General features: G+C 42.8%; 1 protein-coding gene across 1 annotated transcript in view; it reads right to left on the bottom strand.

Moving 5' to 3' along the window:
• VWF (von Willebrand factor) overlaps positions 1 to 11,465 on the bottom strand; it is a 121,109-nt gene that overhangs the window by 29,230 nt on the left and 80,414 nt on the right. Inside the window, 5 exon segments of the mRNA XM_025048649.1 lie at positions 3,112 to 3,311; positions 5,035 to 5,376; positions 5,572 to 5,764; positions 6,991 to 7,255; positions 9,934 to 9,971. Of these exon segments, the coding sequence (XP_024904417.1) occupies positions 3,112 to 3,311; positions 5,035 to 5,376; positions 5,572 to 5,764; positions 6,991 to 7,255; positions 9,934 to 9,971 (1,038 nt within the window).

Here is an 11,465-nt window from a genome sequence, read left to right on the forward strand (position 1 = left end):
AGAGCCCTTTCTGCCTAAGGCTGAGCTAAAAGCGCCAGTAGTATCTATAGGGGCTTAGACCTGCCAGACCATGCAGCAAGCAGGCCAGCAGATGGCGCTCCTGCATCAGCACAGGCCAACTCCAGGCAGCCGGGTCTCACCTACCAGGTTCCAGGGCCAGGATGTGACAATTACTGGGATAAGAGAACAGGTATGAGAGCTAGCTGGAGTTAAAGATTAAATCAAGATGACAACAGAACGGGCTGCAGAAAATATGGTAAGGGAACCTTGAAGTCTTCCAAGCTCAAGGTCAGAGAAGGGACACAAGCAAGGTGTACCACAGCTAAGGATTTGAGGGAGGATACAAATGAAATGCATAAGCACTGAGCCAGTTCCAGAACACCAGAGACCAGAGAGGGAAGGCAGGCTCCCGGCGCTAGGCTTCTGAGTGACGGCGCTCTAAGCTGAGCCGTGGTTGCCCAGCCCAGCGCCCCTGCCCCCAACGCTGAGACAGGGACGGCCAGTGCACAGCCTGGATCTCTTCTGAGCCGCTACAAAGGCTCACGTCTTCAGCGTGCACTTTGTAAGCTAAACAAGAGCTATGGAAACTGGTAAATATTTTGCCCTTCCAAAGTCACCACAAGAGATTTATATATACCCTGGTTTATTTCCCTGAAGAACCGTTTTCCAAGCTTTTTCAGTTTCAAAAAATTCATTTAATGAAAATAGTCTTCATATTAGATTTTTATTCTTACTCCGCCTTGAAAGTAAAAGCAGCAATTGCAGGTGGCTGGATATTTGTTTTATCCATCTAAACTATATTTTCCGAAATAACTAAAACTGGCTGTGTTCCCCTCATAGTTTCTGATTCATTTTATGTTACTTGATTTTAAAATGTATTTGTAAGACTGTTTCTATGTCAAAAATATTGCACTATTCGGAAGCATCTTTTATGACTTGAATATATATATTCCAATGTGTTGGACTGACGATGAGGGAGCAGTGAAAGAGGAAACAGAGTCAGAGAGGAGGAATGAAGGAAAGGAGGAGAGACACACTAAGAGACAGAATTCATAAGCTACCTATTTTCAGCGCCCCGCATTCATATATAGCTGACATTCAGAGCCAGAAATGTTTTGCAAACTTGATCTGCCTTCTCAGAATGTCAAGGAAAAGGGTAAAGACCATTCCTGCCTCCCTCTGACAGTCTCTTACCACTACCAGTAAAACCAGTCTGAAATTGCCACTGGGTGCCGGTACCACGTGTAAACAGTACACATCGTTGGAGCCCAGTGGGAGTTCAGGAGCTGTGCAAATCAGGAAGAACAACGTAAAGTTTCATCAACGTGTTTGGGAATACTGTGGTACAGGCAAAGTTACTTAAGTTGGCAAGTGGAAATACAGCAGTCGAGCATGAGGCGGCTTCCCTCCTAGTTTATCTGTTCCACCATGAGAATAAATAGGATCTACTGGGATTGAGCCCAGCAACAAAACAGCAGATGGAGCCACCCAAGTAACAGCATAATGCATGCCCATGCTGACCTGGACGCTCAGTTAGCTCAGAGGTTAGCTCACTGTTCCAATGAGTTCAATGGCAGGGTTAGGACACTATGGGATGACCTGGTGTAGTGAATAGGAATATCAATTTTATCACCTCATACCCTCTGAGCCTCAGTTTTCTCATCCATTCAATGGAACATGTAATAATGACTCTACAGAGCTTTGGGGAAATCAAATAAAATGGTCCATTTCCTGGCTTACAATGTCAGGGATAGAATAGCGTAGTTACTAAAATCGTTTTCTCATTCCCCAGGTTGGTTAGCTAGCCTTACCATGAGTTCTAGTTGTGATTAAACATAGTGGTAAGTCACCAAACCTGGTCCGCTTAGTGATAAAAGTCCTCCTTGGTGATTATGGAGATGTTAGGTCTTAAGTACAGCTCATGATCACAGAACACGTTCTTCTTTGCTAGAAGCCAAATGTGCTTCTCTCTCCACCATGCTCTGGGTCATGCACATGTGTGCAGACACATGCTGACCCAGGGCCTACAAATATACATGGTGTCCACTTTGAAGGGTTATGACTGCCCTCTTAGGAAAAGATGGGGGAGGACGCTTTCAAAATGTACTCAACAACTCTTATAACTTCTGCAGGGCTAAAAGAATTGATGACTTCCAAGCAAATCAGCTCTCCACCCCACCCCCCAAACCCCCCAAAAAAACAAGCAAAAGGGCAATCTTATATGTCAGAAAGAGCAAACTCTTTGGGGTCAGAATAACTTCCGACTCTGAGTCTAACTCCCAGTTCCATCACTTACAAACTGTGTCCATGGCAAGGTCCTAAGCTCTCTGAGACTTGGTTTTCTCACAGAGGTTTTGTGAGAATTTATGAGATGATGTAAGATATCTAGCATGTTCTGTGAAATCCCAGTCCAAGGGAGTGCTGGGTGAGCACACGCGTGCACGCGCACACACACTCACTCATCCACCACACAGACAAGTCCCACAGTCAAATAAGTTTGAGAAGCGAAAACCCTCTCCAGTATTTATAATGTACATTAGTCCATTAAAAATTCCAGAGTCCTGCAATAAAAAACCTGTTTGACTTGTTTAGCCAGTGTACTTTAAACGCTCTTGCCCACAGGTAACTGTTAATACCTCGCAAAGCACACCTCTGAATAATGTTGAAATAATGAATATCTAGTGCCTAGTACAATGCAAGGTAAATAATATATATGGCATATTAATAATGGCATATGGTATAATACACATGGTATCTTAATAACGGTAGACATCCTCATACAAAATATTATTTTCCCAAACCTTGGGTTCCTATAGCATTCTGCTTACATGAATATAATGGTAAAAATAGTAGTCATAGGAGTAATGTGTTGTTAACACAGTATTAACAGTTTGGTGTTTGATCACACAACTAGTACATGACACACTCAGGATTTGACCTGAGATCTAACTCCAAAGCCACTATGTCACACTGCTTCCCTACCTCTCAATGGCTCTCTTAAGAGTTGCCCCCTGCTGCCAGAGTCGGGAGGGGCCAATCACTGGTGAACTCTGCATCCTACTGACCCCAGAAAGAAGCAGCCCCATGGGGGTAAGAGGCCAGGGCTCCTACCTGGTGCCGGACTCCATCCTCGCCAACACACTGGGTGCAGGCCTCCTCGGGGACACAGTTGCCTTCCAGCATGACTTGGTGTGAGGGGCAGAAGCAGCCTTCTGAGGGGTGGTCCCCACAGGAGCTCGTATTACCCTCACAGTGCCGGGGGCAGCCATGCTCACAGTGGTTGTACACCAGGGACGGTGGGCACGACATGGCTGCAGACAGAGAAGGAAATCACTCAAGATGGCTCACACCAACCAGAGGAGAACAGAAGCACAGCTAGCTCAAGGCAGTTGACTGTCTGACAGACTCGCTGGGGGAGAGATGGCTAGTTTCCACCAATTTTCATTTCCCCCATCTTCACCCAGAATAAAGACCACATTTCCCAACTTTCCTTGCAACAAAGTGCAGTGTCGTAACACAGTTCTGACCAATGAACTGTAAGAGGAGGCACAGAATCCTATAGCAGCCTCCAGGGATCTTTTTAAAAAGACAACTATGCATGCCTTTGTCCCTTTTCCGTCCTTTCCCCATTCTGCTTCTTGGAACCTGGACGTGATAACTAGAGCTCCATCTTAAACCATAAGGAAAAACACACCCAAGTGAGGGCAGAGTGAAAAAGCTGGAACCCAGTTTGAGGCCCAGAAATAGCTAGAGCCACTTCCTTCTCTTTAGCTGTGTGACAGAGGATTTTATTTCTGTTACTTGCAGCCAATTTAATCCTAACTAATGTGGACCTGTGTGTCCTTAGGAAGTTCTAGAGATCTTTCTTTTCAATACATGTATATTTAATATTTAAAAAGTCCCCTTAAAATAAAGAATCCACAGCTATGAAGAGCTGGCTGGAGAGAGAAGTTATAAAGTGATTCACTTCCCCCATTCTGGCCCTGCTCAACCCCTTCCTCGGGTTCTCATGGTGCCAAGGCAGGTGGCAGAGAAGGTCTCCAAGTATTTAGAGCACCAAAGGTTTTCCTATATATGCACAATAAATAACCAGGAGGTAGAAAAGAAATTCATAAGCAGGGAAGATGCTGTCGGTAATACAGACACTGACATTTGCCCCTTGATCTGCAGGCAGATTGAAAGGAGGCAGTATCAGCCACATGCACCCATAAAATCAGAGCTCAAAGGAACCTTGGGGTTGCCTAGTCCAACTACCTCATTCTAAGATGCAGAAATTCAGATCCATAAAGACTAAGAGAATAGCCCATCACCAGCTGAGCTGGAACCAGGATGCCCAACCCTCCAGTCCCAGTTTACAGCTGCTGACAGCTCTATGAGAATAAACTCTGAGGCTCCAAGATGCTTGTACATATTGATTTCCTTCAAAAAAAAAAAAAAGTAAGGGATTATGTTGGTTAATTGAGAATGTTAGAGTTCAGTGTTTTTAATGCTCCAGGACTCCCCAAAGGCAGGAGCCATATCTGGTTCATTTTGGTATCCTCTACATGTTAAAAGAGAAATAAATGCCAAGTCTAAGCAGGAAAGCTGCTCTTGAAGGGAAGATATCTACACTAGCAATCCTATAGTCTTTATAATTAAGAAGCTCTTGGTATTCAAATGGCAGAATTCCACTCACACTTCAAAATTTTTCTTAGGCATGGCCTACTTGAAGAGGCTTTGCTAAAGCTTGGTGGGTTCACAAATTCAATGTGACTGAGTACTCTGTACTTTGCTGATATGTGTCAAATATATTAAAATCATATCTGTCTGAGTAGAAATGATCGTGAATTTCAATATAAAATTGAAATTCTACATTCAAATTGTTTATATATCCACCATCTTCTTTGATCCTAACCAGAACCCCAGGTAGTAAGAAATGCAGGATTTCGATCTTCATTACTCAAGTTAAAAATCTGAGTCCCAGAGAAGTTGAGCAAGCCCTCAATGACAGTAAATCATTATTCACGTTTCTTAGGGGTTCTTACAGATACTCACGACAAAAATCAGTTGTCCTCCAGTCAACACAGACCCCATTGTTCCGACAGAGGTGGGCATAAGAGGCAATTGCCTCACACACTTGCTCCTGGTGACAACTATCCTGCTGACAGATGTCATAAAACGTGGTTGGAGCAAGGACCTTGTGGCACTCAGCAAACAGTGCCGAGAGGAGGACCTGGCAGTGGGAGCTGCTGGACACAGGACACTGCTCCTCAGCCACAGGCTGGCACAACCTCCCCGGCTGCTGTGCAGTCCATTCCTGGATGAGTGTTTTCCAGTCTGTGGTGACCGTGCCATCCTTCAGCATGAAGTCATTGGCTCCATTCTCATCACAGGTTCCTATGGAAACAGGGAAAGACAATGTTGGTAGGTGTGGGTACCAACACATTGACACTGGAGACCTGGCAATTCTCCACCCCCACCAGTGTTTGAATCTTACTACTAGACCCAGAAATACAAGCATCCAAGAGTCCTGAGAGTAGAGCAAGGAAGGTTTATAAGTATAAAACAGGGGAGTCAAGAAGAAGTTCTTACCACAGAGACCATACATCTTGGAAGCAAAGGTCCTTGGGCTAAGCTGCAGCTGGAACTCATTGTTTTGTGGAGTAAATGTGAAGATGTGGCCTAGACGATGGAATCTGATCTCATACATGATAGCACCGTAGATGTTGACATCCATGTCCTCAGCCACGTAAGGGACAGAGACCAACCTCCCATTCACCCCCACCTGCCCAAAGAAGAAAATGACGCATCAGTTATCACAGCAGTAAGGAATCCTGGAATTTCACTCTCAGCTTCTTCCTGAAGTTACTGACAGTCCCCAACGTTCGCCACACTCAACTCCAGTGTCATCCACAAACCCTGATATTTATCGGCAGCTTTTCTAAGATAAAGGAGCTTTGCCGAGCTTGGTGGGGGAACAGGCTATAATGATACTGTACAGAGAGCCATGCACCTGGAACCTGAAAGCCGTGGGTTAAAGTGCACCTCGAACCTTGACTCTGCGTGCACTCCACAGGGAGGACAACCCGGGAGAGGCTGAAAAATTGCCATTTTGCCAGCTCATCAGGTCAGTGTCTCCAGGAACATCTAACAACCTGGACTATTCCAAGACTTTTCTTTACTTTTTCTTTTTCCCTTTTTTTTCTTTTTTTTTTTTTTTTTTTTTGAGGGTCATTAGAAGCTCTTTGGAGGACCCACCGTACATCATATCGAACATGTTACAAATATGTTAAGATGTACTCACATCTCACAATGAAAATAATTTTTGCTGTAAAAACTTTAGAAGCCTATTTCTCCTTTTAATTTAAAATGTTTTGGCTATGAGTTACTCATTTAATATATGACTAGCTATGATTGTTTAGCAATTACTGGTGCATATTCAAGAATTCTTGCAAAATGAGATCTAACCTATAGGTTGTTTGCACATAATAAAATATTTATGATTTCTAAATGAGCAAGAAAAGAAGTTGGCATAATATAAGCTTTGTAAACATTTAATCCAACATTTATTTAAATCAGTCTAGCAGTTTTCTTTTTGAATTTTGGAGCCATACTTTTTAGTTAGGCCCTTAATATCTCTCTAAAGGCCCTGATTTAGGCACTAAATATTTTCCTTTGGAACTCTCACGGCCCTGGGCGCTGGGCTTATAATCCCGCTGGGTGAACAGCACTGGTGTCAACCGCAGTTTTCTACCAGTGCCAAAAACTGGCACTAAATTCACAATTTAATGCTACCTAAAACTGGTACCAAATCGGGGCCCAGAACAACATGAAATCATACCAAAATGAGGGAGATGGTAATGAGCCCCTCCTAAGTGGTTCTCTACTAGCTAGGAAGAAAGCTGAGTCCCTAACAGAAGGACCGGCTAACACCAACTGCCACCAGGGCCATGTGGCTTTCTCAAGGTCTGCTGCTGCCTTGCCATGAGACCCACAGAAAGCATCTCTCACCTCCATGTCGCTGTGGAGCTCAACTGAGAGACCATTATGTTTCACCTCAATGGATTTCATGCAGGCCTGCCGTGCTCCAGGGCTGCAGGCTCCATTATGGAGAATCACCTCCAGGTCCTGCTCCTTGTTTTGAAACAGAACATATGAACAGCTGCCAGTCAGCTTGAAATTCTGCCCATCAAAGGTCACGATGTGCCGGGTAGAGCTGCCCATGCACACACCTAGACAGGGGAGAGCGAAGGAGAGATGTGACATTACCCAAACTCTCATACATGTAAAGAGGCAATGTTACCAAGTTATATGTAGGTGAGTTGAAAGTTGAACGGGCCCTTTGAAATCCTATAGTCTAATCTCTTCCTTTGTGCAGATCAGGAAACTGAGATTCTGTGAGGTAGAGCAGCTTAGATAAGTAACACATTAAATATTTTCCTAGAGAAGGTTTAGAAGGACAAGTATTACATAAAAATGTGGCAAATTATAGAATTGTATTTCTGAAAAATTTTAATGTGCGAAGTGAATGCTCTACTCTACAGGGATGCCTTGGCCCAGGAAACAAAATTCTAGAGGTGTCTGACTCATTGAAATCATGAGAAGCTAAGCAAACCATGAGCTCACGATCTCATTGTAAAGAAAGTTCACTTAAAGACACATGTAACCTTTCAGCTGCCAAGTGACTAACGGTACAAGAGCCATGTTGACTTGATTCCTTAAGAGATCTCACACAAGAAATATTTCCAAAGCCAAAACAAATTGTTAGGTCTCAGCACTACCTCATTTGCCACTCATTCATTCACATAATCAGCAAATTCTCAAGGTTCCTATTAAAACACCATCTAGGAATACTAATCACTTTTCATCTATATAAGATGATGCATTAAAAATTCCCTCATGGAAGGCACCACGGCCACACGTGATTTGAAAGCTGATGGTGGACCTAAATGAAGTTGGAGATGAGCTTTTCCAACAAACCATGACCCTATCTACAGTGGTGGGTAAATAAAAGCCCAAGAACTGAGAGGCATTTCAGTGAGTCGGTGAGGCCTCAGTAACGTTCCTCACTCATAGGCAGGCCTGGGCAATCTCCACCTGCATGAGTGACCTGTACATCAAGGCAACACAGCCAGTGACAAATGATGGGTCTGGATACACCATCTGTCAGAGCTGAGCAGCCTCTTCGAGAGCTCTTCCACCCAAAATCCTCTAAGTCACTGGGCAGTTGGTCATTTCCAAGGGACTGTACTGAATGCTGCTGGCCATGCTTTAAGTGACCCCAAATACTGCAGCTATGAATACTGTCAAGTCGTAAGGCATCTAACCCCAACTGCTAGGAGAATGTAATAAGTCACAAGGCAATTGTGTTATCCCACAATTGACAAGTTAGTGAGAATGGCTCTGCCCACTATAAGATAAACTACTACTGTGAAATGGGTACTTCAGAGGCAGAGAAACTCAGGATGGAATTCTATTCCACTCCTTGCTTGCACTGTGACCTTAGATAAATTATTTCACTTCTGTGAACCTCTCTTATCTCCTCTGCTCTCTTTGAAGTGATGGGGAGGATTCCAGGATATATTTTTAATTTTAAAAGCAAAGTTCATTTGTAAAGAAAGATAAACTAGAAATGAATGACATCGGTTACCTTCAGGGAATAACAGGTAGGGATGAGTAGAAAGGACGGGGGAAAGAGAGGAGGGACATTTCTGAGAACAGTTGCTCCTCAACTTACAGCAGGGTTAAGTCCCAATAAACCCATCATGAGTCAAAACTGCATTTAATACATCATCTAATATACTGAACATCATAGCTTAGCCTGGCCTACCTTGAATATGTTCGGAACACTTACACTAGCCTACAGTTGGGCAAAACCATCTAACACAATGAATACACTGTAAGGTACCAGTTGTTTACCCTCATGATCGCGTGGCTGACTGGGAGCTGTGACTCGCTGTGATGCCCAGCATCACAAGAGACTATGTACTGCGTGTCATTAGCCCAGAAATAATCAAAATTCAAAGTACAGTTTCTACTGACTGTTTATCGCTTTCACACCATTGTCAAGTCGAAAAATCATTCAGTCAAACCATTGTAAGTTGAGGGCTGTCTATATACCTGTCTGTAATGTTCTGACATTTAGAACCAAGGTAATGCTTCACAATACAAAAACAAATAAATTTTAAAAATCAGCTATGATGGGTATGAGGGAAATCCAAAACGGAATACAATTAGAAAGAAATTAAACTAATGGTAATGAATAAGATGACCACACTGAAGGAGAGGGTAAGTCTTAATAACTCTGGGAAAAAATTCCTATATATTCCAAGACTAAAGACAAAATGAACCATATACAAATATTGTAGTCTGGTTAGTAGATTTGTTTTTCACAAAAGTATTGGTTAGCAATTCTGAGACAACTTTTTGTATATTCTGGGATTAAACCAATATATAAATATATTGTGGATAATGATCCAGGCTTCTGTCTGAGAAAGGAAGAGATGTGACATGTCAACAGGACACAGGAACCCGACTGAAAAGGCCCCCAGAGGTCAAATCTGGGACCATCTGAGCAAGAAAATAAATAAAGCTAGTAATTAATTGATCATTATGTGGCAAATATCACAGTAAAAACTGCTTCAGAAAAGGATCATGAATGCATACTAAACTTAGAGGGTAAAAGTACATTTCTATAGTTTTAAAGTATCTCTGCACATGATAATTATTAAATGCAAGGAGGAAAATCATAACTTTGTAGTGAAAAAATCTGGTAAACACCACCTTAACCAAGTGACCAAACTGAATACCACTGGAAATGGGACAAATTGATGTCATGAGCCTCCTCCTGAAACACCAGAAAAGATCTGGTGTCCTCTGGGACATTCTTGACAAAAATGTACAATCCGAATTTAACCCAAATTGAGGGATATTCTACAAAATTACTAGCCACACCTTTTCAAAACATCAAGGTCATAAAAACCGAAGAAATTCTAAGGAATTGTTGCAGATTTAAGGAGACTGTGGAGACATATAACAAGTAAATGCAATGTGTCATTCTGAGTGAAATCCTGCAGCTGAAAAAAGACTTTAGTGGGACAATCGGCAAAAACTGAATAAGATAATAGTATTTTATCAGTGTTAATTTCCTGATTTTGATCATTGTACTGTGACTAGATAAGATATCACACTCTGTGTGAGGTATACAGGGATTCTTTGTACTATTTGTGCAACTTTAAGTGTGAAATTATTCAAAACAAATGTTTTTTGTTTTTTTTTTAAATAGCCAATATCTAATTATGTCATTCCTGAAGGCTATCAGTCATTTTAAGAATATTAAAGGAGTCACGGAGGTATTGATGTAAGACTCACTACTGTGTTGTGAGTCTTACATCCCCACATGCCCCACCAGCGACACCCAAATCTAGAGAGCAAGACTTTCAGGAGGCCACTCCCAGAGATGGGTTTCTGTTCCATGCAGTTATGGGGAACACTGGACCAGTGTCTGAAGAATCTAAAAGACAGAAGCTATTGCTATTGGCCAGAGGTAACCAGGCAGCGAGAGAGAGACTTGCTTCTGTTGTGGGAATTAGGTGCACTCCACTCCAATGGTGGGACAAAGGGGCATGAGTCCTAGAGACTGGATATAGGACCTACAGAAGGAATGATGGCCCGGGGCTGTTCTAAAAGTGACCCTAAGAGAACTTCCGCTATGGGCAAGGAGAACCCCGAAAGAGAGAGAGAGAGTCTATAAGGGATTGGATGCAAACAAAGGGAGAAGCACCAGCCAGCCAAAGGATATAGACTGCTTCTTGCACCCCAAGATTGAGAAGCAGAGGAATACAGCAAGGGAACCTCTTAAGAAATCTTCAAATGAGCTGGCGAGAAAAAGCTGCCTTAAACACATGCCAGGCCAGAGAGTGAAGAGACCTCTCGCAGAAGCAGCAGTCACCACCTAAGAACCCTCTGGACCTCCTTCCAACTCCCCTTTCACCATGCTCCACGCTGGCAATAAGTTAGCCTCACCCCTTTCTCAGAGGCAGATAGCCCAAACCAGGCTTGGGGAGGTGTTTTAACTCTAATTCAAAGTCAAAGTCTTAAATGTTACATAGGAGTGGGCATCTAATTACCAAATCGAGATTGTTTTATGACTTAAAGTGACCACAGAACTCGCTATAGATAAACAGAAGTGACATGAAGTTCTTGTAGAGTTCTCATCCAACCCAGGGAGAAAATTTATCCAGCTAAACAAATTCTAAAAGGGGGAGTGAGATATAAAACACAGTCTTTATTGCACCTTACAAGTTGTGTCTGCTCAACATAATAATTGTGATCTATCTACTACTGAGTAGAGATTATCATAAGCAACCATTTCTCCCAACCATGAGCCAGAGGACTAACCCACTCCCACAGACAAATGCTCTCCATGGGTTTGTATGAGATGGAGTTGACTATGTCCTCCTCTTAAACCAGGCCACTGCGATGCT

The sequence above is a fragment of the Pteropus alecto genome, unplaced genomic scaffold, assembly GCF_000325575.1.
Source record: "Pteropus alecto unplaced genomic scaffold, ASM32557v1 scaffold94, whole genome shotgun sequence".
NCBI lineage: Eukaryota > Metazoa > Chordata > Mammalia > Chiroptera > Pteropodidae > Pteropus > Pteropus alecto.